The sequence below is a fragment of the Rhipicephalus microplus genome, chromosome 9, assembly GCF_043290135.1.
Source record: "Rhipicephalus microplus isolate Deutch F79 chromosome 9, USDA_Rmic, whole genome shotgun sequence".
In the NCBI taxonomy this organism is placed as follows: domain Eukaryota; kingdom Metazoa; phylum Arthropoda; class Arachnida; order Ixodida; family Ixodidae; genus Rhipicephalus; species Rhipicephalus microplus.
In genome coordinates, this window is record NC_134708.1 from 10650458 (window position 1) to 10677263 (window position 26806).

At 44.5% G+C, this 26806-nt stretch overlaps 1 protein-coding gene across 2 annotated transcripts; it reads right to left on the minus strand.

The window, feature by feature from the left end:
* On the minus strand, positions 1–26806 carry LOC119164853 (calcium-activated chloride channel regulator 3A-1). Of its 2 annotated transcripts, XM_075873123.1 has the most exons (14): positions 26678–26806; positions 23154–23325; positions 22218–22515; positions 21534–21640; positions 19815–19991; positions 18106–18233; positions 12630–12744; positions 11613–11840; positions 10178–10474; positions 8583–8801; positions 7105–7387; positions 5669–5842; positions 4180–4491; positions 1–1034 (listed from the first exon to the last, which is right to left on the minus strand). In XM_075873123.1, exons 2-14 carry the CDS (start codon positions 23307–23309, stop codon positions 445–447), a joined length of 3084 nt encoding a protein of 1027 aa, XP_075729238.1. In that variant the 5' UTR covers positions 23310–23325; positions 26678–26806; the 3' UTR covers positions 1–444. The 2 variants fall into 2 exon arrangements, with proteins under 2 accessions (XP_075729238.1, XP_075729239.1); XM_075873124.1 differs by lacking the exons at positions 12630–12744; positions 18106–18233.

Sequence of the window (26806 nt, forward strand, 5' to 3'; positions counted from 1 at the left end):
TCAAGCACACAAGATAAACTTTATTATCAAGCTATCTTCTCAACAATAAACAATAATGAGTATTTAGTCAACAGGAAGGAAGATCATGGATTTTACAGATGCAGTGAACGATTCGTCCGTAATTATGATGTAATAGATCACAAAATTGTGAGAACGCCATAGGCCGAAATTACAAAGCTTTTATACGATGAAATAGCTTCTTTACATTAGGTATAGCTGGCTTCGCTATTGGCAAAAAGTCCTATATTGTGATCGGGGAAACCATTCTAGAGTAAAACGTTTTTGTGAATATAAGACTCGGGAAGAAAGAAGCACTCCATTCCCTGATCTAATTTTTTCATCATTTCGAACCTAGTTACACTGATAAATATGAATCAACCGACTAGAAACACGTAGGAATAAGGGCCACCACAGCCCACTTTCGTTATAACGAATCAACAAGCACTACGCAGAATCTTGCAGCCTTTGTCGGGGCTTTCTCACAAAAAGACGGTAGATCTTGCGTTTCGATGGGTTCATTTTGACGGCTAGTGCTATCAAGGGGACCACTAAGGCCGCTGCGACAACGCAGCCGATCAGAATCCACACCCAGGTCGACACGCCAGTGCGCGTTCGTGTAACATCTGTCAGTGGTGGAACGGTGGTGGTCGTTGCTTTATGGGTGGTGCTAGCTGTCGTTGTAGTGGCCACTGTTGTGGTCACTTTCGTCCTGGTTGTAGCCACGGTGGTTGTAGCCACCGTGGTTGTTACAGGTGGTGAAACGTGGAACACTTGAACGATGTTCGACGTCTTGGAATAAAGACCGTCAGCGTTTGTGACGCGAGCCGCCAGGTACCCACTCCAGACCGAGGCGCCGTCCGAACGTAGCGTGGACAGGATGCGGGGCAGGTACGCGGCGACGGTGTGCTTGGAGCCGGGGGGTAGCGGATCGAGGTTCCCTTGCACGACGTCGGCGTCAGTGACATTGGTTTGCTTATCGAACGCTGACCTTAGCTCGTTGAACTTTCTGCTGGCTCTAATCTCCACACCTGAGGCTGGAAGCAACAAAATTGACATGCCGGTAGCAAGTCATTCGCGAGTGCAAGTGTAGTGAGTAAATTAAAGCTGCAAACTGGTCTATATCATTTCTGGAACGCAAGTTATAATTGAAGGGCACAGAGAAGCTTCGTCGTGATAAAAGTATACCAGATTCAGTATTATGATAGTTAAACTTCACTATTCCATTTTTCTCGATTTTCATTGAAAGTCAGATTTTCCTTGTTAAGTTTATTTACAGAGTGTTGTGATTAACTTTATGCCTCTTTTCAAATAATATTTCTTGCTAAGATCTTGGTGCGAATCTTAAAAAGGCATGCAGTGCTATCGCTGCTGACGTTGGCGCAGAAAGCAGGCGCAAGTACTGTAGCCGCGCTTTCTTCAATCGTTTTTACAAATTTACCTATGATACTGAAATTTACGGAAACTAAGCACTATGGGAAGTAAGCTTAGGTGCGACCTATAAATTTTAACCCGTGAATATCTTAACAGAGAAATTGGTTATAGCTAAGGAGAGTTACTTCACTAAATTTGATGTGTACCCGCTTCAATTTATGTCGTTTTCAAATATTGTACACACTGAAATTGAAATGGCAATAAGTGTCAAGTGAAAAAAAAATATGTGCAAATTCCAGCTCTGCTTTGCACTGCACTGGTGACATAGTTTCCTCTATATACACTAGAGGGAACTCTGGCACTAGTTTCTATGGGAGCTGCAACGCACGGCACTTCAGCGAGCATCGAAATTATAGGTAATACACGGATTTGTGTAATCTACGTACTTCTGGCTCCACTTGTGTTCATGTGGCTCGAAGCTGTATTATTTTTTCACAAAACAAAAATCAGCAAATGTTCATTGGTTGCGCTTCGTCGCCTCACTCTTTTAGGCTTACCATTTCAAATCAGGTCGCGAAGTTCAAAAGCGTTCGTTCTTTCCTTCGAAACAAAGCCGAAACACAGCAATGAACGAAGCGACAAGTGCGATTTGCCACCCGCAAGTATGAATAATAGGCAAATCGGTGTACTACCCACATTTCCCATGTGTGCTGAACGATTGCAGCACCAAGGTCCCCTCCAGTTAATTAAAAAAAAAAACTCTATGGCTGGCGATACTTCTTGCGTCCATGTTGCAGTGATTATTTTTGCTTTCGTCATAGTAACTTTTGAAAACTTCATAGCAATGAAGTTAAGAAGGACATTAAGGGGAAATATAAGATCTGCTTGACAAATAAATAGTTCTTTCAAAACTTTTTTTCGCTATTCATTTTGCCAAGATATGTTAAATATTAGAAAAAGAGATGGTCAAAGCTTGATAACCTTCTTTTTTGATTTCGCACTCACTCAGAACATGAGTGTCATTCGGACCTCAGTAGTGTCGTAGAGCATCGGACGCCCTAGCCAGAGGTTCTAGCCGCGGTCCGTACCGGCGGTGGAGTCGCGTTTTCCCACACTTTAGTTTCTTTTCGTTCATTTTATAATTACCCCACTGCAGTTAAGTGAGGAAGAACGGAACAAAGGGAAGTTAACCGCAAAAACTTCTGTTTGATTACCCTACACATAGGGGGAAGGAAAGCGGATTGGGAAGATGATACTGAAGGAGGAAAGAGAAGGAAAAAAAGTTAACTGCCACGTGTGGTATTTCATAAGACTGCTAATTTGTGGGCCAATCCCCCACAGTGCGTATGAGTCACGAGAAAAGGTGAATAAGAACAAGACTGCATCACAAGTGAGAAGCGTTTGTACAATCTTGTCATCGTCACAAAGCACGAGGGAGCTTCGCCTTAGGGGCCATCGACAGATGGGGACGGCACTCAAAGACTACAAATAGGGCCCCCCTTAACTTACTTGACTTCACTACTTGTTGGTTTGATCAGGTCGTGCCTAAGAGTAATCCATTTCCCTGATTTTGGTTCCGAATCGATTTTTCGGGCATTTGGACCACATTGGTTCATGAAATCTCGTAAAACTTGCTATGTTAGGACTTTGTGTCTTTTATAACATTATATAAATAATTTTTACCGACAAACATTTAAGTAACTCTCACCAGGCATCGTCAAAATCTCTGACTTGTGGCTGACTGGTGTGGAACCACAAAGACGGCGTCACCACCTGTATCATTATTTTTGCACGCTTTTTTTGGGGGTAACACTGGTGCTTGCTGTATGGTGAATTTTTTATTTTCTAATGAAAGAAAAATTGCATTTCAAGCTAAGGTAATGAGCTGTGTATTTCGTTGGCAGCATTGTCTTGCGACTAAATGCATCGATTCAACGCATCGATCAACGAATCGCATTGATGAATGCATCGATTCTTTGAGCATACGTAAATGCGGCCCTCAAAGAAGCGCCGGTGGCATTAGTGATTGTATGCGGCATTTTACAAAAACTTACACTCTCTCGATGGTGTTCTTGTGGGCGATCAGTCGTTTCTGGCATGAGAGTATGGTATTTAATCGAGGTCAATTGTCATTTGATGTTTCTGTGTTCAATTTTTTTTTTCTGGATTCAAATGCACGACCACGCCATTGCTACCTGTGGCGACTGAAGTATTGCATTCCCTCCAATACCCCTTTTTTCGGTGCTTAACCTCCACCCCTATCGCAGATAAGAACAAATGAGTGGGCAAATTTAGAGCACTTATTATTTACAGTTCTTGTTACGATAATATCTAAAAAAAGCCAAATACGCGGACACCCCTCTTGATTCGCTTCAAGCGACTGCCACTCCATCCACCCTAAAATGAGTGGCTGCATGCGCCCTGGCTTGGGGGGACCATTAGGCAATTAGAAAGAAAGAAAGAAAGAAGGAAAGAAATAAGTAAAGAAAGAAAGAAAGAAAGAGAGAAAGGAATGGAATTTTCGAAGATAGGTAGGTAGGTAGGTAGGTAGGTAGGTAGGTAGGTAGGTAGGTAGGTAGGTAGGTAGGTAGGTAGGTAGGTAGGTAGGTAGGTAGGTAGGTAGGTAGGTAGGTAGGTAGGTAGGTAGGTAGGTAGGTAGGTAGGTAGGTAGGTAGGTAGGTGGATAGGTGGGTAGGCGGGTAGGCAGGTAGGTAAGAGAAAGCAGGTGGGAGGACAGATGAGTAGGGTGAGGGGGTCAGGCTCGCTTGCCCTAATTTTTTGTGTGGCATCTGAGAAGCTAACGCTTACCGTTTCCGAGAGTCAAATGAGCTCCGGGCCACGTCCACGTGAGCTCCACGACCATCGAGTTGTTCACCCCTGGGCGTACCTCAATGACGGTAAGGTCCCGGATGTCTCCAGGAGGTACTTGCTTCTGCTCCAAGTCTGTCGTCACTTGGAACGACCCCCCGGATGCCACTCTCTCAAATGGATCTACCGCCTCCTCTCCTGTTGCATTGGTGGCTTGACCCGTCGAATCCACCATCTCGAAGTCGCTGATGGGGTACTCGGACTGTAGTTCCAAAGCCGCAGTTGTTCGATCTGCTGTCATCATGGTCGGTGCTAATGTGGACGGATAATAAGAAGAACGGTTAAGTTCGTCACGCTAACGCAAGATGACCACACTGGTGTTTTGTAAATCAAGAAATTTTGGGGCATCGAGGCAGACCGCGTCCGGTACAACGCTGTATGCGGAATATTTCATAAGCCAACGGCTTGGGTACGTTTTCGTCGCGCTGCGCGTGCATTCCTGGTAGCCCGCCTGCGCTTCGCTTTATAATAAACATTAGTTCAATACGATCAGAGAAAATGACAGAGGGCGGCGCAGTTGCCTGCAAATTTCGCAAGACTAGACCTGCTGGCAAACTATGGTATCCTAATCCTAACCGTAAAACGAGATTGTGTTGAATACAGACGTTTTCCAGAATGAATTTCTCAACTTAACCCGTCGAGGTGATCATGATGCGGAACTGTTGACCCAAAGGTCGTGGGTTCATATCCCGTGCCGCGTAAGCCCCGTTTCAATGGAGGTGAAGCGTGAGAGGCTCGGATACACGAATTTCGGTACACGCAAAAACACACCAGATGGTAGTAACTTTCCGGGGCCCTCTATCACAGTGTCTCTGATGACTATATCCTGGTTTTGAGACGTAAAACTCTTGATATTATTATTATTCCTCTCTCTTAGTTTCTTACTCTTTCCCTCTCGTGTTTAACATGCTTCACCTTTTCGAGCAGAGTTGCCGTTCAACGCTTGCTCCAGCTCTACTCAGCAGAGGGACTTGACGAATTGTTGTGGCAGGTACCCACCAGGGGCGAAGCCAGGGGGATGGAGAAGGTTAGTGGTTTCAAACCCCCCACCCCCTCGAAAAAAAATTAATGTGGCTTGCGTATTACACACACCCACACAAATGAGCGCGCCAGCAAACATAACGTGTGATTTAAACCTCCTACCCCCGAAAAAAGTTTCTTGCTACGCCTATGATACCCAGCTGGCTTTTTTTGTGGGTACCGAAGTTTAGACGCTCAAAAAGCAAAAGGAAGAGTTGTGCTGGTTGGTATGCTTTCATATTATAACAGCGCAAAAGATCAACCTTAAGAGCTCAGCCATTTAAACAAAAAGATTCGAAATACTCTTTTTTTTATTAGACTGTATGCTCTTCCACCAAACCTCTTTTACGATTCATGATGAGAGTGGCAGCTGGTTCCACGCTCGGTGCAAGAGATGATCTAGACTCACCTGTGCTCGCAGAAAACAGCGCCGTGCTGAAGAAGCTACCGGAGCCACTTGGTGGTTCGGCCAGCCGCGTAGTTTTCTGTTGCGAGACGTGTGCTGTTACTGCGTAGCGACCTTTGCCTGTGAACTGGACGAAGTATCCGCTGTACGTTCCGTCGTTGGCTTTAATGTCGGGATCTGCATGCGTGACGGAATGCGATATGACGTTCTGTGCAGTGCGACAGTTAACACTAAGAAGCGGTCGAAGTACGAACCACCACAGTGCCGTCAGGACATTCTCCGGCGTACGTATCTTTAATGTGCATTCTATGCGGACAGAACTGAATTCACAGATGCAGTGGATAAGTGAGCGTTAAACAACCTTGTTATGCAAAAATTTCTCTTCCCCCGCCTCACTCGAAGGAAACTGCCGCAAATAAGTGCATTATTTATTGATGCTAAAATTTGGCTGAAGAAATATTGTGATGAGAAGGGGGGTGTATACAGTATCATTTAAGTCTACAATTCAGACAAAATCTGCAACAGAGCAATGATTAATTTTTGCGTCAAGTGTGCTCTTCTTATTCTAATACCACAACTACTTTCTCTATGCAAACCCTTAAGCTAATGTCAGCCATTGGCTCTAACAACACTGCAATGCCATAATACCCATTACTCCCACTCCTTTGTCCAAATTCGTAAAATATTTTTAGTGGAAGAATAAGGTAGGTCCACTTTGATCAATTTATTGAATTCCGTGCACATATTTTAGTTTTCGGCGGTGATGACGTTCCCGTCAACACGAGTGATAGAAACAAGCATCGTAACAACATCATGATATGGTGTCATTGCGATGTCACACATCTCCAGATTTGATGTCAATGTTACGCCATCGTGACGTTGTAGAAAATCCTTAAAACATAGTGTCAGCGGAGCCAGTGACCCCCGTGTTTCAAGAATTTCTCGTCGCTTGAATCTTACACGTTTCCCTGAAAGCCTAGCTCATTGCGATGTCAGTATGGCGTCTACATTACATCAATTGGGGTTGTGACATATGATTACGTCTTATGGCGTCACCGTTCGGTCTAAGGCGCACCAAGCCCGGAGGCGCTGAGAAGTCAGCTGAAATGCAGAAAGCTTTTAGTGCCTCCGATCTCGGAGGCCATGTAGAATCACGTATGCTGTCGTGGGGATGATCAATACAATCGACTGAGAAGAAAAAAAATGGTCATTATGGTTCTCGCCTTCTAGATGTCTTAGGTGAACGCATGGGACTTTCATGTTTCTGTCTGTCTCAGAATACTTGATATCTGCAGCCAGTTTCTTGGCGATACCTAAAGAAATCCAGCAAAAGCACGGGACATGACAAAGAAGGCGGAAAGAAAAAAAGCGGTGTTTGTGTCTTCCTCTGTCTCAAATGCGATACTTTGGTTGGCTTTCTTCAAGTGTCTGTCACTTACCTTGTCCATTGTCATACAGCGGGATCGTGACTGTGTGCGGCTCGTTCAGCTTCTTGGGACGGTAGACCGTGGCGAAGACGACGGCGTCCAAGACTACTTTTGTTCCCTTGGTCACCACGGCGTAGATCACAGCTCCGTCGGGCCTGTCCACCAACAGGCCGCTCATTTCGCACGATACTCGGATGGGCTCGTCGTTGGTCTTGCTAGCCTGTGACTTGACGCTGATGCTGATTTCAACGTTTCTGGAGCTGGAGCTTTCAACGTGAAGGGTCCAAGTACCGACCTTCGCAAAGCAGTTTTCAAGAGACAACCTTTGGAAAACATTATCTGCTACAACAACCTACAAGACGTTGCACGATGGCCAGCCTAATACTTCCCGAAGTGCTGACATTCCAGCTTCAATTTAACATTTGGAAGTAATTTTGGGCTCAATAAGGTTCGAGCCCACGCCTAAGCCGCCAAAAGAGCACCCCCATGTGTTTAGGTACTTTTAAAAAAGTAAGACGTAGTTCAGTTGCTTATTCGGGAAGTGAGCCAATAAGGGCGGGCCTGTAGCATGGTAGATTGGATCAGTGTATGCCCAACTCTTGTCGGTCTGACTGCAACGCACGAACGCGTGGAGGAAATCGGTGCACTAAATCTTTCTACTAGTCAATGAGCGATGCCATCATATCGGGTTTTTTAATTAAATCTCATATAGTCGAACGCTTTTTTTTTGCTACGTATATCTTAGGTTTCATCCAGTCATCAATACACGTGGACGTTTCCAGTGGAGAGAACGATGAACTCCTAATATTATTACATGGAGTATTACGTCCCAAAACCACGATATTATTATGGCAGACGCTGGGCTGGAGGACTCCGGAAATTTGGACCATCTGCTGTTCCTTAACGTGCACTAAAATGGCACTGCACACGAGCCTCAATCATTTCTCCCACCCCGCCGCGGTGGTCTAGTGGCTAAGGTACTCGGCTGCTGACCCGCAGGTCGCGGGTTCGAATCCCGGCTGCGGCGGCTGCATTTCCGATGGAGGCGGAAGTGAAGGAGGCCCGTGTGCTCAGATTTGGGTGCACGTTAAAGAACCCCAGGTGGTCTAAATTTCCGGAGCCCTTCGCTACGGCGTCTCCCATAATCATATGGTGGTGTTGGGACGTTAAACCCCGCATATATATCAATCAATCATTTCGCCCCATTGAAATGCGACCGTTTCGGGTGTAATCGAACCCGGGACCTTCATGTCAACTGCAGAGCACCGTATATATAGCCACTAATACATCGCGGTGGACAGAACGATCAACTCCTTTCTGCCGTATTGCACGAGAGTGAGAAAGCTGACGTCACCGCCTCGGCCGTGAAATTTCCGGGGGTCATGCATATTAACAGCCCAGACAGAATATTATATGGAGGCACCCAGGCAGTTATTGTCGTCAAGGCGCGTAAAGTAGTGCGGTAATTTTCGATAAGATCAGTGCCTCACCATTGCAGGACTTGGTAAGGAGATGAGGACCTCATTGCCGTTCGTGGTACTTTTGCACTGCTGGCACGGTTGGCCACTGGGATCTGTGAGGCGGGCTTCAATCGTTCCTGTTCGCGGGATGTTCTGCATGACGCGGACCACCGTCGCGTTGCCCACGTCGGCGTCCACGTGGAACTTCTTCTCGAATACCTTCGTGAACTCTTCCTCAGACTCCATCAACTGCTCCGAATTATGGAACAAGAAGAAAAAGAGGGTATAGGATTATGAATGTATTGCATCTCTTGCCTCACTAAGGATGACGTGGAAGAGCTACAAAATGAAAAAAAGAGAGGAAATGCGGGGAGCTCAAGAACACTCTCGTCTGATTGGCAAACTTACGTTAAGATCAGGAAAGTCGAAATACAGGGTAAATAAAGGGGTGTCGCTTCCAGTTTGTAGCATGCGTGCCTATACTTACGCCTAGAATAGATTATGATTAATTATGAAATTATGGTTAATGTCGACTACCTCTACCTTAGGATGGATAAATAATAAGGTGTAAATCAAACGCGAAATTTGGCCGTAGACTTTCGCGACGCCAACACGGGTGTTGCAAAAAATGAAAAACGATGAGTCATCATTGCGTCAGCTATATATATATATATATATATATATATATATATATATATATATATATATATATATATATATATATATATATATATATATATATATATATATATATATATATATATATATATATATATATATATATATATCGTAACACGACAAAGTTCGTGGTTCCATGGCATTACTAGGACGTCTTGATCACTCCTTATGATGGCGTCATAACATGAAATCATTGCTTTGTAAAAGGTGCGGTGATCACAGAGGAAGTGCGACAGCGGGTGACTTGCTGAAAGTTTTCAACGCCTCCGATTCTGAAGGCAAGGAGGAACCATGTTGCATGTAGAAAGCTTTCAGATAGTGGCGGAATAGGAAGATAGCTTTGGCCTATTCCTCTTCCACCTTAGGTTGAATGTATAAAAGATCCAGTGAGTTCTTTTTTTTCTTTTAAGATTGTCTATCCGCCGTTATAAACGCCAATATTTTGTTCAAAGAGTCTCGATTCGCTCTACCCTAATTCTATGACTGTTTCATAATTATCATCATCAGCTTGACTACGCCCACAGCAGGGCAAAGGCCTCTTCCATGTTCCGCCAATCAACTCGGCCCTGGGCTTTCTGCTGCCACGATATGCCTGCAAATGTCTTAGTCTCATATGCCTACCTAATTTTGTGTTCTCCTCAGGCACTTGCCTTCTCTTGAAATTCAGTCAGTCACGCTAAATGACCAGCGGTCATCCCACCTACGCGCTATTCAGAAGCCTCGAAGCTTGCAAAGAGGGTTCCATTTATATTGAGGACGACGCGGTGAACGATGGAAAGGGAACTGACAGGTGTCACATTAACAGACCACAAGAGAGCAGCGTGTGTCAGGGAACAAACGAGGGTTAAGAATATCGTACTTCAAATCTATGACTTCCTTATGTTGTACTAACTCTGCTCTTTATTGCCCCGCCGCTCTCTAAGGTAGTCGAAGAAGTTTAACCGTACCGTGTGGGCTCGAGAGACGGGGTCGTGCTGGGTCGTAGTGGACGACACGAAGGCGGACTCTAGTTTTTCCACAAGGTTATCGAGGTCGCGGAAAGCGAAGGCCTTTCCTCGCGTCGACGTGGCCAGTTTTTCTAGGTTGTGGTCAGCCGTGGCTCCCAAGGCCAGAGTATTGACGACGACTTTTGAGGTGATAACTTCTTCGAGCACTTCAGCGATTGGTGGGTGCTGGTTCTCCTCTCCGTCACTCATGAGCACAATGATGGCACCTTCCGGCGTCTCACTGGCGGTTGTCAGCACCTGTAATTAAGGACCATGGCCTAAAAGTACTGGTGAGGATGTGTTATAAAACGGGCAACCAGTTCTTTAATACCAGTTCGATTCAAACAAGCTGTTCTGTGTATGCAAGACACCCTGAAAGACCTGCCTGTGAGCCATATTTACTGAAGTAGGTCACAAGACTACCACGGAAAATAAAAACGCGTGAGCGTTAGCTCTAATTTCGGTCATGGACATCATCGACAACGTAAATGTGCTTTCTTTTTCCTTTTCTGACTTTCGCCACTCTTTGTGAATGTTTTGAACTACATGGCAAACCGTCAGAAGGGTCTTTCGATGTGCCAGATTAGCTAACGTTTGTTTTATCTTTTTTCTTACATGTATTTTTACTTCCCTCTGTTTTTTTTTAATTTAGAACAAATCATGGCACATCCAATAAGTGAAGATGGTCGTCCAGCAAAGCTGTCTATATTCAGTGACCTCTCTTACAGAATTTCCTAGCGGTGACCCTTGATGCTAGTGGTGGCATTCCTTCGTTATCAGGTCACCTCGGCTTCGTCAGTTCGCACTTTGGAGTCATTGACTTTCTGCTTGAGCTTGGCCTCCACTGGACGAGCTGGCAACGCTGCGTCTACGGTACGAGGATGGCTATACGCACGAGGATACCCAATTGCTTAGCGAGATCCCGTGTACTTGGTAAATGACGTGAATCCACATGACTAACTAGCGAGGTCCCGTGATTTTGGGAATCCATCGTTATCTTTCAAATGCGCGCTTTACAGCTGATCGGTCAAAGCGAATCACGTGACCTGGTGACTCAGCCACTGAGTTTTCATCGGATCTGGACTGCTACTACTATTATTGCCCAGGCTAACCTAAAATGTTTTCGCCGTTACGTATTTCGCCGCGGTGCTGAACAGATGAATCATTTCATTATTACTGGCACTGCTTCTTCAATGAGAGGAGGTACAAGAGAGATTTGTGCTGTGGACGATACATCGGCTGACGCTATTTAAAAAGCTGCATTTCAGGGTGTGAATAGTGCTCTGGTGAACGCAGATAACCGCTCTATTGAATAACAATGCTTAATCATTACTTCTTCCTCCTCAATATGGCCATATGTAAATGAATCTGCACAAGAAGCGAAATGTAGGCGCACCTTTAGAGCGCTTTCAAGGCCGCATCCGATACAGGTGGCTCCATACGCTCGCAACTTGTTTATGGCATTCAGGAACCCATCTCTTGTGTTCACATTCACCGGCATCATGGTGTGCACCACGTGAGAGTCGTAACTGAACGTGATGATGGCTAGTCGACGTGAGCCGTCTTTGATGTCACTAATGTAGCGTGTCGCCGATTCCTGAAGAAACTCCAGGCGTCTGTTGTCCTGTAACGAATGACAAGGCAGTCAAGTAAAAAAAAATAGCAGAGAAGGAAAGGCAGCTGGGAAGGGTAACGACTTCACAACCGGTTTGGTTCCCTACTCATCGCAACAGGATAGGGAAGATTGAAAGACGCAGAGGAGTGAGAGAGGAGGACAGCATATAACACACACGCACACACATGCACTGTTACACAATCTAACTGGAGTTAGTTACAGTTTGTCGCTCTTGCGGACACGACATTTCTTGAAAACGTCACAAGTGTCTTAGTCACCTTCAGCTGCGATTTCGGCGAGTAATTTTGCGAGCTGAAGCCAGGGAGGTGAAGCTTTTCAGCTATAGCATAAATTGTGCGCGCTGATGTCCAGTCAAAAGTGATTTTCCAGCTTTGTGGGCATTCCTTATCAACCGGGAGAAATGATTATGCACTTAATACGTTAAATAGCGAATCTATAGATGTCATTTGAACGTGCCATCACGAGCCTCATTGATATTCTGATGAGATGAGCCCGTGCACAGTTACAAAGTTAATAGGATCTAATTAATTAAACCACATAAACGAAAAAAATTGGCAGCGGCTATTTCGCTGTACTGAAAACATTACGTACTGGGAGCGCTTTGCGTAAAGTCATTCTTTCATTTTTAAATCATGTTGGGTGATGACTAGGCCATCATTCATGTTGCACTGCAGACGAGTAACGTTTTTGTGTAATGGAAGGTGGCGAAGGTGTGAAGGAAGGCATGGCAAATAGCCACTCTGATATCGTATACGCTGCACAGAAAAGGGCACTTACGTTCATGCTGCCCGAAACGTCCAGTACAAGGACGACGCGGGGCGCGAGGTCTTCCGTCTGCTGGGCTTCTTCGAAGGTCACGCGAATGGACTTGGATAGGTCTGGACTGGGAAGTCTGGTAAGCACAAACATTTCAGAATTATGTCGTCACCTGTAGCTTTAGCGTTGCCCTCACGAAAAGTTGGTACTCTTTCTCAACGCTTGTACTCATTCATTTATATAACCATAAAAGGTTGTCAGAGCCGTACCCGGTCCTTCAAGCGACGTTGACCCAGATCTCAGGGCCGTTATCCAGGCACTACAGTTTAGTTATGTTTCAGTTTATTATTCGTTGAAAACACATAGGTTCATTCCTAATAGTAGGCAGACGAGAAATCCGGGCCGTCAATCTAGAACATATGGGCCTCCAGACGAGAACATACTGACACTCGCGAAAGAACCAACAAGACCTTAAACATTAGGGAATCCAGCCAAAAGATCTCTACAATGGTCATCGCAAGCATCATTTCTACCGAACATCTTATCTACGATTGTTAGTTCTCAGACAAGCTTTTGAAATTTGCCTCGAGTTTTTTTTTTTTTTTTAATGCCAAACAGTTTAGGTCGAGCTCAGTCAGGTGTGCGGCGTGACCACCCTTAATGCGCTTGTGCGTCCGCTTCCTTTCTTCTCTCCTACGCCTCACCCTCTCTCCTTGCAACGCCGATGCAGAAAGCGTCTGCTAATCTACGCTCGCTCCCCCTCTCTCTCCTCTAGGCATTCCTCCCGGCGGCGTTTACACCTCATTTAGCATGTGCCTCCTCTACCCCTCGAGGAGCGCACTAAATGGATCAGAAAATCAGTCAGAAGCAATGAGAACGGGCTATACGTTGACACTTCCAGGTATAACCTGAAGCACTGCGTCGTCGCAATGGTAAGCAGCGACACGAGAAGCATGGCGTCCAGCGCATCACTGTACAATACATCCATCACCAAGGCCGAGTCTTTCACCTTTGCATTGGCGATTGAAAGTCGAGAGCGCAACGATGGCCAGACGTACATCAACACACTATCAGATTCGCAAGAGGCGTGCCGGCTATTCACGAAAGGCCGCCTCCCATTAAACATTTGCAAACTTTTAGGCGGTGAATTGAGCAACACTTGTAGGTTTGTCTTGTGCCCGGGACATGCAGGCCTAGAGGGTAACGAGAAGGCAGACGCTCTAGCTCGAGCGCTCACGAACCGAGCGGAGCAGCAGCTTTTCCCGCTGTTACCTCTACCAGAGTCCCTTAATACCATTCTGGTCACGAAACTTCTCCGTCACTCTATGGGAGAGCTTGATATGGTGCCCAGAGCGGCCGCTACGCGGCGCAAGTCGTCCTAGGGGGGCCATCGCCCCGCTGCGCCCGGCGGAACGTACTGGCCGCGGCGGCATCCCGAAGGCGTTGTGTGGTGGCAACTCGCGGTTTCTGCATCAGCGAAACGCGAACTTCATGTGCCAGTGCACCGTGCTCAAGATGGACGGCATGAAAATTTGAATGAACAATGCCTAAGACGTGCTGTGTGACGGGTTGCAGCTCCGGATACCGAAGCAACAAAGAAAAGGCGTCGCTCTTCTGTTTCCCAAGTAGCGCCGAACTCCGAGAGAAATGAAGCGAGCTATACCGAGGTTGGAAGCTGGCGGTTTCAGCTTCGAAAGTAAGAATGTTTGTGTCTGCGAAAAGCATTTTGATGCTAGCGACGTTGTGAGAACCGACGAGCACATCGTGAACGGGGTGGTCGTGTCGCTTCCTTTCGGCCCCCTTTCGACCAAAGACTCCATTTTGGATTACCTCGGTGGATATGTGGCCAAGAAGTTTTCTACTTTGGATTGCTTAGGCTGCATCGAAACGATGTCGAGCACAACACGTCAGCCATCTGCCTTGATCCAAACAAAATCGAGGGGCTATTTGAAAGTACCTAGCAGCCGTCTTCTTGCTCTCCTGAAAATTGTTGCAGAACATGTAGAGACGTACACGGTGCAAAACATTACATGCGGTGACGTGTACGCGAGGATTGTTGAGGGCATTTTGCTCAACAGCCGCACAGCGTCAGCAAGTGTAGGTTGTCTGTTGCACTTTTTAGGGACAACATCTGAGGTTGTACACTTTTTTTTTTTGAGATGTAGATTACATTTCTTCACTCGAGAAAAAAAACAAAGCCTCGCGGGCAACTGTGCGCAGTTCATGCCCTGGAAGTGGTGGGCGGAAGCCACAGTGTTAAGCATAATGGCTGTGTATGTGAGCACGCCTTCCCATTTGTATATAGTGTTGTATATCTTGTATACATTACACTGTAATATTTTCGTACTATTCATATTTATCTGCATATAGTGTAAATAGTGTATATTCAAATACAGTTTATTTTAGGCAGTGAGCTAAGGCAGAGTGCAGCTGTTAATGAAATGAAATACACATTGTACAGTAGAGTCACAGATTGTGTAACATTGCTCAGAACAGTTGCAATAGTTTCTAGTGCTTTTCTCCTCCAAAGTGTTGTCCTCAGTGTATTTTGTGTAAATAAATGTTTTCCAACTTTCTCCCCATTACATGCACCATATGTGAATCTCCCATTCATAAGTACACACCTGACTACTAGGCGGCGGGCGTATCATTAGCACCAAATTTAAGATTTATTGCATGCCTTAAATCATAACCGCCCTTCCCTCCCACCCAAAAAATAAAAACAAATGTGTGATGAGGTACCTCGGTAGTGGCAGAGGCGGCCAAGCGGCTAGCACTGGCATCAAAAGGAACTTCCAGATTAGGCTGCTGTACTTTTGTTCCCGGAGAAATCATGGGTTGTCGGCCGGTAAATAATAATGCCCTAAACAGTAAACACAAGGAAACGTGAAGCGGCGGGTGTCCCGTGTAAACTGCGTGGAAAGAAGTGATCAATCAAATGTTGGGCACGTTTAGAGCGGTCGCGAAAGCCCTCGGCATCAAAAGTCCCCGCGTCAAAAAAGCGATCGGTGCTCACAAACGTGTGTCCAAAACAACTGCGCATTTGGGTATAAACTCAATTGAAAGGTCTGGAATAAAACTTCTGTCTCAACCATTCAGTTCATTTGAATACTTGGGTAGTAACGCGCGAGAGGCGAGCCGGATATAAACCAATGTGATTGCTCCTGTACTACCCAGTCGTGTTTCGTTTCGTTCCCCTTCCTCCCCCTATTAGCGGCCCTACCAGAATATAAAGCTCACCTACCGCATAAACATAATCGCCCTTTGGCCGGGCGCAAATACAAACATGTTGTCGAGCAGATCAAGCAGTAGCTGCTCGCATCAAGAGCATGGAGCATAAGCATCGTCTTTCAACACTTGCGAGCTATAGCTCGCAAGTACCGCTTCGAGGCATCGTAAGTATGCATATAATTGGGCTATGAGGCAATTATTGACACAATGCGTTATCGCGCGGTGTGAGAACACTTTTAATGTGCTGCTGTTTATAAGGTGGGCCTGCACTTCCAAGTAAACTACGCGTGCGTTCCAAAGTAAACAGCTCTCATTCGTCGTCGACACTGGATCCCGTTTCAACTTATTTATCTGTTGGCATTGATGCGTTCAGAGACGTTTAAAAAAGGTAACAGGAAGAACAGCACGCACATAATCGCGTCGAAACGTCGGCCGCAGTGCGCATACAAGCCCAGCAGTGGCGGCGGCTTGTGGCCCCCATACAACGGGTGGCGCCTCTAGCGACAGATTTTGTCCCTATATCAACCTTCGGGCGGAGTTTCGTGACCAGAAAAGCATTGAAGGACTCTGCCTCTACCCAGCACTATACACACGATGGCTTTCGCGAGGAGGAGGAAAACGACCCGGCTCGGATGGCTCCGCGAGAGCAGAGCTTCTTGCTCACCAGCGATGCACACGGCAGAAATATGGCGCTCTCCACAAATCTCTTAAAGGGAAAAACGCCATAGACCTCCGTGAAATTCAAACGGGAGTTTGAATATTTAAAATTTTCTTATCTGAGTGAGGATCGAACGCGGGTTGTTTTCATAGCAAACGGATGTTCTACCTCACAGCCACGCCTCTTTTGTTTTTCCTCTCGTGGTATTTATTAAAAATGTAGCTTACGGGTATGCACATATAGTGTACAAAATACTTAAAGCCTCTCTCTGCTTGGGAGTCCAGTAACAATAACTTCGTCGACTTGGAAATGCATTGAAAGTAGCTTCAATGCTTTGAAATACAACACACGCATCCTGTACACTGGCTTCACAATACAACGTGAAAAATCGCCGTAATTGCCATCGGGCGTCAAAACACTACTGCACCCTTAAGGCCACGTAGTGGGGGCATAGCAAGTTCGAAAAAATTGCTTACACTAACCACCGTATTCTAGAACGCCCCTTCACTCAACGTCCACCTTCACTGGATGGATGGATGGATGGATGAATGAATGAATGAATGAATGAATGAATGAATGAATGGATGGATGGATGAATGGATGGATGGATGAATGAATGAATGAATGAATGAATGAATGAATGGATGGATGGATGGATGGATGGATGGATGGATGGATGGATGGATGGATGGATGGATGGATGGATGGATGGATGGATGGATGGATGGATGGATGGATGGATGGATGGATGGATGGATGGATGGATGGATGGATGGACGGATGGATGGATGGACGGACGGACGGACGGACGGACGGGTGGACGGACGTGGCTGTACCCTTTAGATCGGGCGGTGGCTAGCGCCACCAAGCCGTAATACTTAACGAACCAAAAACTATATTTATTTTTCCCTTTAAATAGGGAGGTTGGGGTTCGTACATTGCAGTAAAGGGTTTAAATTTCACTAGTGTTTTGACTTTAACCACCAGTCAGATAACCTCCTTCTACTTAATTCTACCCACTTAAAGTCTATTTTGCCCTCACTGTCCCTAAACCCCAGTGCTTTGAAAAACTCTGCGCCATCATCCTGAACTATAGGGTGAAGCCCTTTACAGAACATTATCAAGTGTTCGGCAGTTTCTTCTTCCTCTCCACACGCACTGCATACCATGTCTACCCCTTCGTATTTGGACCGATATGTCTTGGTTGAGAAAGCCGATGGGAGCGCCATCTCAAGGCAGAGAAAGTCACTGCATATCTGTGATAATTTGCTGCTATGCTTGAGTAGCGCAGCGTCGTTTTCAGCCGAGCAGCGGCACAGTGCTCAACTCTGTCAAGTTTAAGGGTGAAAGTCGAGTCGAGGAGCGTTTGTGAATACGGAGGTAAGTGTTTGAAGTACGCACCAGGAACGGACTATCGCTATCAGTTTCAACTCTCGAAGGTGAAACTTAAGGATCCCTTAGAGTTTATGCCGCGTAATTTTGGGAGCTATAGTTACAGCATGAAAGAAAAACGTTTTGTGTACAGTTTTTTCGAAAGACAAACCCTCTTAAAGCTGATAAAATATACGTAAACGGCTGCATGCAGCATAAGGGAGATAATTCACTTACTCTTGAAAGTCAGCGTTCGAAGAGATAACTTTCCAAGTGGACTGTTGTTTGCAGAGGTGGTTTTGCTTGTTTGGAGCAAACGGGTTGTGGAAATTTGGGCCGTCATTATCGTCGCAGAACTGGCTCACCTGTGGAAAGGTGTGTGTACCTATCTACCTGAGGCAATATTTTTGTCAACAGTCGTGTTACTTCGCTCGCCAAGAGCAATGGTACCTTCGCAAGCGCCACTGTTCGGCGATAAACTGATCTTCAACTACCAGGTAATAATAAAAGCACTCGCATAACTATTTCTCACTTGCATGCGATTTCTATCAAGTTCATTGGACAGTTTGCAATAATCTGCAAGTCAGCTTTCCTGTAAGACTTGTTTTACAACCAAAAACTCTCGTTCGCAGACTGCTTTTCTCGCTCATTGTGCAGCAAACGCACGCGAGTACGGCATAATGAGCTAGAAAAGCAGTCTGTGAACGCGAGTTTTTGGTTGGAAAACAAACCTTACAGATAAGGCGGCTTGTAGATTATTGCAAACTGTCTATTTGAAGCAATGAAGTAGTTAAACTATATATAAAAATATAACGAACAGAGGAAGAAGGTAAAGTCACGGGCTCAGCTCCAGATCACCAGGGGGCGTATAGGCACGAGGTCACCGTTCGAGCACCAAGGTCTGGTTCTGCCGGCGTAACCTTCGAGCTGCCACCAGCTTGTTCAGCTCGCTCGATAAACCTCCTTACATTGGATGGAGGTGCTGGGTACTCGGACTTGCTGTAGTTTATCAAACCGCTAGCTTGCACGCTATTTTACTTTTTTTCTCCGAACTCAAGGAATGCTTATACTAGCTCGTAATCTTTTTATAGGTCTATAGGACGGCAGTACAAGCGCGGCTGTAGCTCGGTCGGTAGAGCATCGGGTGTGTATTCGAAGGTCAAGGGTTCGCTCCCCACCAGCGTCTGGTTGTCTTTTCATCTGCTTTTTCACATTTACTTGACAATTACTGGTAACAACATCCCCTATACCTTCTATAATAATAATAATAATAATAATAATAATAATCATAATAATAATAATAATAATAATAATAATAATAATAATAATAATAATAATAATAATAATAATAATAATAATAATAATAATAATAATAATAATAATAATAATAAAACGGGGGCTAGCAAAAAGCCTCTATCGGCTTGACAAAAGCCAGCGCCCTGTTCACAAAACCATACAAGGCAAAAACAACAGTGGACAACGAATTAAGTGCTATAGTAAGGAAAGGCCTATAAACATAGCGACGGCTTATAGATACACTTTTCAATCTACGTTTATATGACGGAACTAAAATCATTGGGGGCAGAAATCGCTCTTACTTCACTAGTTATGGAAGTCTATTTAAATGTTTAATTTATCATATTAGCGGATGAGTTAAGAGCCTGTGGCAGCAAGTACAGTAGCATTTGGCGCAGAATTATATGTACGAGTGTTCGAACAATGACATCATCGTTAGTTCTCGTCATCATTTTGTCTAATTAAGGAAAACCAGCCCTCAGGTTGTTGCAACATTTGAGAAAAACGTTTTCTTTTTTTTTATCTACTCCGAGTATCCGAAAGGTGGGCTGGGGCGGGCACTGAGGCGGGGAAACATTAGCCCCCTCTTCTCGGGATATCTTAGGGAATCCTACGCACGCCTATGGCGGTCAATCCAGGGCTGCTCTTACGTTGGCTAAGTACGGCATGAACATGATGGATGACTCGACGGGGTGCTGGGTCGGCTGTATCGGCGTGACTTCACATCCGTCGATGAAACGGCACTTCGTGTCTATCTTCGTACAATTGCCTCCGTTGGTCTTACGTGCAGTAAAGGTGATCCGGCTCGAGCAAGCGTTCAGCTTCACCTGAATAGTAAGGTGGAACGCGTAATCGTGAATGTGTTGCAGACCAAAGTCAAATCGTTTAAGAACACATAACACAGACCTCAAAGTTGACACGCATGTTATTTCCCACTTTTTTTTTCTTTTGTGTGTGTGTGTGTGTGCACAACGGCCTTTGCTCTGTTTATTCTGTTCTTTTGCAATTTCTCTGGAAGTTGAGGTTCATGTCATCTCGGTGATTACATTTTGAATAGAAATTTGTGTGTGTGTGAGTTGAAAGCGAGCTCTGAATCCATGCTATTTCCCTTGCGTCCATTTGCAACCAAGACTCATTGGAACATTAGTAAATTTGGCAAGTTTGTTATTATCAAATAAGTGTCTTGGTTAGTGCTATTCGCGCGCGATAAAGAATCGAGACAAGACAAAGAATTACGTTTTTTTACACAATTTGAAGCTGATTGCAGAGTTCTGATTACTGATTAAAAAATTTACTGATTAAAGAATTACTTATTAAAGTTTATAACATTTTTATAACACTTCCAACTCGCATTTTCATAGCCGAACTACAGGCGAGCAGCACTCTAGTCACTGATATGAGCTAAAGTATATGCCCAGCCCCATCTGCTACACGTATGAATCGAAAGCACACCGTGAAACGCCAGTGATGTTCTATTCAATAGTTTTCCTTACTGCATTCTGAGCGTTAGCATAAATAGAGCTAGCCCTAATCCTCACAGCGTAGGATATTCAAACAAAATCTTTCTAGTTAACCTCATTACCTTCGTCCTTTCTTTTTATCTATTTCCTCCATCACTATGAGTGCACATTATTGTTGATGCGGGAACATTGTTCATGACAAGTCGCATTAGCAATGTTAAAGGGACACTGAATAGCATAACAATTTTCCGCGCATTAATAAAGTACAATTTCACAATCATGAAAAAAACGACATTCTTACCGTAACACAACGGCTAGCAAACGAGAAAACTTGTGATAATGTAATGCGGATGGAGACGCCACATTGATATTCCCGCATAGAACACCGCAACGTAAGAAATTTCGAAGCCGTCTCCTGGGTCCTATGTAGCTTCCAATCAATAAAAATGAAGTAGATTAGAAGCTGTGATTGCCACAGGCATAGCATAGGAAGTTCCAGAAGATTTCATCAAGGCTATATGTTTCGAAAATACTGAAAGTACATTTTGAAATTTTTACGCCACGCGTGGAGATACTGGCGCGAAATTCAAAAGTGAAAGTTCAACCTTCACTTTGCCTCTAATAATGAACTCACGGTAGTTAAACATCGGGCATTGAAGTTCTCAGTGTGCTGTTTGCCAATTCAAACCCAAGTCATTGTTCCTCTTTAGTATCCCTCTCGCATTGCTTCTGGGAATAGACAGTTTAGCGTGAATTCCGCATTACAGTATAGTTTTAATAACCTCCCGACTTAAGATTGTTATACAAGAGAAGAGTAGAAGGAGCTATACCCAGGCACCAATGTTACTTAAAACACATTTAGGTTTTAAAAGCGGCTACGTGAGCACGTGGGTGGATGCCTCTCCTCACCTTGTCGCCATGGCAGTAGGTGAGCGGGTACGTGATGTCGTCCTTGCTGCCGTACTCGTCGAAGACACCGTAACGGTAGTGAGCCCACTCGTGCACCATCACGTACGCTTCAAGACAGAGTCGTACTTTGAATTGTTCGCACTCTAAATGACTTGCAGCATGGGAGCACGTTCACTCACGAGCTCAGTCAATCAATCAATCAATCAATCAATCAATCAATCAATTACTCAACGTTCAACAATGGCTTCTAGCAAGAGCACTGGTGGGTCTCACTAGAAGCCATTACTGATTTTTGATTGATGGCGGGTCCCGCTAGAGGCCCGTCGGTAGAGCCCTCCCCTATAGGCTACTTTTACCTCGGCAGACTTACAATATATATAGGTGCTTGTCATGGTCGTCAACCTTTAAAAGTTTCCGGCTACGGACCTGTTACTCGCCCTTGTTTTCATCACTAAATGCTCTTTTTTCTCCTCAAGATGGGGCCGAACAAGAATATGTCATTCAGTTTTAAGTATGCTCGCTAGCTGAGAGCTTTTGCAGGGGGATGATGGTGAATCAATGCAACCACTTAGAAAAAAAGGTTGGCTTTCGCCTTAGAGGTCACCTGAGTCGAATACACTCGGTGCCATGCGAGTGTTTCTCTTTAATTTACGATTAATTTTCCAAGCCCAAAATGGCGCTTGCCTGGGTTCACCAGTGTCTTAACCGTGGAGCTACCCACGGCGGCCAGAAACCCGGGCGTGACTTGAATGAAGTCGCCGGGTTCGCCGCACCGCCTCTTCTGCATGGTGAACGGCTTGTCCCCGTGGGGTGCGCTGGGCTGATCGACGCGGATGTCGCTCTTCTCGAAGAATCCGGACGACAGCGCACGGGCGGTGGCTCTCTTCGGCCAAGTCTTGGGAACTTCGATGGTTACGTGCTTGAAGTACACGCGTCCGTTGGTGGCCTTGTGCAAGAACTCGGACGATGAGCGGAACAGATCCTGCGAGGTTATTCATTGATTTATTTGTTAAGTAACTAAGGGAGCAAAAGCAATGTAAAATCATAAGTGAAGATGAAGGGAAAGTAATAAATTCATCAAAACTAAAGCAAGTTAAGATATAATAAGGCAGGTAAAGTGAGATAAGGTAATGGTAAGGTAAATTTGAGTTAGTATTATATAGTTTTATGTACCCTGAACAGCGAATTATTAAAATAATTATTTATTGTTTAGTTAGTTATTTTGCTATAGTAGAATGTACATGGAACAGCGTAATTAGAAGCTTGAGGTGTGTATTATTTGAAACCGTTCTTGCTGGTTGCGACAGGCCCTAAACGCCCGTCATGGCAGCCTAACACGTAAGGTGTCGCTGCTGTGCTGCAGAACGTGGGTTCTAATCTATTTTACGATGGAAACACTTCAGATAGAATGAAATGTAAAGGAGCAGCCGTGTGCTGAGGTTTCGGTGCACGTTAAAGCGTCCCGGCTGGTAAAAAAAAAAAATTAAACAGAATTTCCCCACGGCATGGTCATATCGTGGCTTTTTCACGTGAAACCACAGCAGTTAATATGACAGGACGCGAGCCCCGAAAGACCGAAGAAGTAAATGATGATGTTTGGAAGGAGTAGTAAGACGTTGCCTTGATATTCTCAACGATGGACTCGTTGTATGGGACATCTTCGCTGATGGAAACCCATATGTCTTTGTAGCCACCGTCCGAGGTGTCGATCTCCAGCGGTGACGCATGCGACAGCAAGCACACGAGGGCGGTCGCTATACTTAGCACACCGGCCATGTTGTTGCCAGAAAGGCTGAAAAATGAAAAAAAATAGAAACAGTTTAAACCCTATCTGACGACACCTGCTTTTACGAGTTTCTCCATATAACGAAAAAAAAATATACTCCTACAAGTACACTTGTTATTCTCCCACAAGGTTCATTGCTGTCACCAACTCGAATTAACGAAGCTACAATAGCACTAAATTCGGTTTAACGAAGTTTTTTTTTTTGTTGCTGTTGAAATAGGTAAATGAAAAAAATAATTCCTTGCTAATTGCTGACACAGGTAGGCTTTTCTTCGTGTGCACACTCTAATGCTATCGCATCAAAATCTATCTGGGCGCCGCAGTCACAACCATAGTTTTACTTGGTGGGGCTGCATGCTGCGTCCGTGCAAGCACGGAAGAACGAACGTAACAGTCGGCATAGTGCTCTTCCGTACCCAAAGGAGTTGGTTTATCGTCCTTCTATATTCCACTACAAGCGCGCTTTCATTATTTACAATATTTATTTGTTTATGCTACAAACGGCAGTTAAAATATCTATGCTACTTCCTTGTTCCGGCTGCTCGCACAATCACAGCGTTCGTTCTCCTCCTTTTTGCATATCGACAGCTCAGAATGGAATGAATGCGAGCTCGCTGGTTTCGATTCATCTGAGAAAACCAGCACTAATTCAAGCGCAGAGCCCGTACTTGTGCGAATTTTTTTTTCGCCCGTGTTTACATTAGCACTGTTTGTTGTTGCTTTTTCAGCTGGATCGGTAGCTTGTCCCAGCATGTTCATGAACATGAACCCTCGCAGCATGTGCGAGGGTTCATGTTCAGATGACGTGAAAGGCTCCATGTTTTTTTGCTGCGGAGGTTGTCTCTTCATTACGCTATATATATATATATATATATATATATATATATATATATATATATATATATATATATATATATATATATATATATATATATATATATATATATATATATATATATATATATTGTGTGGGTGTGTGGAGAGAGAGTAGAACGCGATTACGCAATCGGGTCCCGTAGGCATCAATATCTGAAATGCTGTCCTGACACTTCGGCTCTCGATAGATACCGCAATCACACTGCTGCGTGCGTAAGGCCGTTGCAAGCTATCCGAGAATTCCTAATTGCCATAGCAGTTGCGACGTGCCTGCTGCACCGTAATTCTGGCTTTTGCAGATCAGCGAAGCATCCTTAATAGAGAAACTAAAGGCAAGAACAATTATTGTCAGAGTGAAAGCTAAATGTGTGACAACGTCTAAAACTGCCATACTATCAAGTTAGGCTAAATGTGCCACATGACGTGCGTCACGAGCGGGATTTTTGTTCTGAATGTGATCCCGATGACGTGAGAGCGTCTGACTACAATTAATCACTAGTAATCACACTAGCTGCAATAAGACTAACAACTTTCCGTGCATCGGGAAAGGCAATAAAATGCTGCTTGTTCGTTTCTGTTTGACTTGTGGAAAAAATAATTGCCTGGCGTTACTACGGGGAATGACATGACTGGTTGAAAAATTGTTTTCGCCTGTTCGGGCTGGACAGTTGGCGCCATCTACTGGCACTGAATGGAACCAAGCAAGCAAATAAATTTTTCTACGGTTGTTTTTGCTGCACTGTACTGCTGTGGCTCCGCCACGCTGGAATCGCTGCTACTAGTGTCGGCGGCCCTGCAGTAAAGCTGGGACACGTTGTGCACGGCAACAGTGACGGGATAAACACTGCTTTCAGGTGGGAGTCTTGAAGTGCGCTAACGCAGTGGGGACTGCCGAAACGTGATTTTATTTCAAAGTACACTTTCCTCACACAAAAGTAGCACTACGATGTTCCTGGACTACCGTTTCGGAAATCAACATTGACTTAATATTTGCCTTTAGTGTCCCTTTAAAGCAACGCGCAAACCTACGCAGATGCTCACATCGGTGGCATAGCCAGGGAGTGAGCCAGAAAGCCAGTACCGTCATGCTCCTCAATACATGACAATATTAAATTTCGAAAGACGGAAAAATTATTTTATCCTTTTCACAATTTTACTGATTTAACAAAATAATTTTAGCTCGGCCGTCACTTCATTGAATCGACTTTCAAATCTGGCAATAAAATTTGTTTTCGAATCTTTTGAATATTTGCTCGCTTACCACAAACCTTCAAGCTACGCGCATCTTCCTATTTGTATTTCAAGAGTCTATATTTATTAAGGGTACTAGATTGAATAAATCATTTCCTACATAGTCTACGACTCCATAAATTCAGTTGATATGTTTTACGTTGACGGAAAACGTTAACGTAGCAGATGATGTAAAAATCATATACGGAACGTGAGGAGTATTCGTTACAAAAGTAAAATAATTGGAGTAAGCATAAACGAAATTTTCTTATATGTTCGTGAAAGTACCAACAGTGCACAATGAACAGTGATCGCAATTCTCTGCACTAAACAAGTTAAAAGGTTTATCCATAACAAACTTCAATGGTCAATTCTCGCTTCATGAGCAATATGTTTTGTGGTGACAAAGCATAAAATGTTTTATGCGAATGGGCAATTTGATTTCTTTGTCGTACAGTTTAACTGATTCGGTCTACGCGAACATGATATCACAGGGATATATTTAAGTCAGTGTTATCGTTGATGATGTAGGCAGATTAACAAGTTCCATGGAATCTCACAACACATTTCAATTGCTATAGCCGCATTTACCAGATGAAACAGTGCTCACCTCACTAAAAGTTGGCAAATTATAATTTAAGGCTCGAACATTTGTTTGAATTAGTAAGAGCAACTAAGAAAACTTAGTTAAAATCTGATAACTCGCTAACAGATGCCCATCACGTATTCAGGGTACTTGTCATAAAGGCGCACTTTTTTTTTTGCGTCCGGCAGTAGAAACTTCTCACTATTTTATATGTATGAAGGTACAGCATAAAATATCCAATGAGTTTCTACTTGTGAAAAACACAATTTTTTGTTACGTCACTTCTCTAGCTGTTCCTCTCAACATATTTTGTGTTTAACTGCCTAAAAACTTCAACTAATAGGCTTTTAGTGGGCGGCAAAGTGGGCGGCATAAAACACAATGGAAGACTTTTGTTACATGCCGTGGTGGTCTAGCAGCTGTAGAGCTCTGCTGCCGGTTCTAAGGTCGTTGTATCGAATCCCGGCTGCGGTGGCCGGATTTCGATGAAGGTGAAATGTTAGGGGCCCTTGCACTTCAGTTTAGCTGTACGTCAAGGAATACCGGATGGTCGAAAATTTCGGCGCACTTTTCTACGGCTCCTCTCGTAATCATATCGGAGTTTCGGCGGGTAATATTCCTACAGTTATTATTACTGCTATCGTTTTACAGAGACGACGTACTCACCGGTTTTTGCCACAGCGGTTCCCACTTTGCAGAGAGTTAGTTCGAGCGCCAAGGTGGTGAAAATGTGGCTGGTGTTCCTTACTCTACTGTGAGCGAGACAACTGTGCTGGTAAAGTGCATACTCGTCCG

What these genes read in the sequence shown, in the direction of transcription:
- LOC119164853 (XM_075873123.1), bottom strand. Translation starts at nt 23,309, where the DNA reads ATGGCCGGTGTGCTAAGTATAGCGACCGCCCTCGTGTGCTTGCTGTCG. An exon ending in TCATGCCGTACTTAGCCAAC is followed by an intron (nt 18,234 to 19,814) that starts GTAAGAGCAGCC and finishes ACCTTTCCACAG; the next exon opens with GTGAGCCAGTTCTGCGACGA. An exon ending in CCGTCTCTCGAGCCCACACG is followed by an intron (nt 8,802 to 10,177) that starts GTACGGTTAAAC and finishes AATTCGGAGCAG; the next exon opens with TTGATGGAGTCTGAGGAAGA.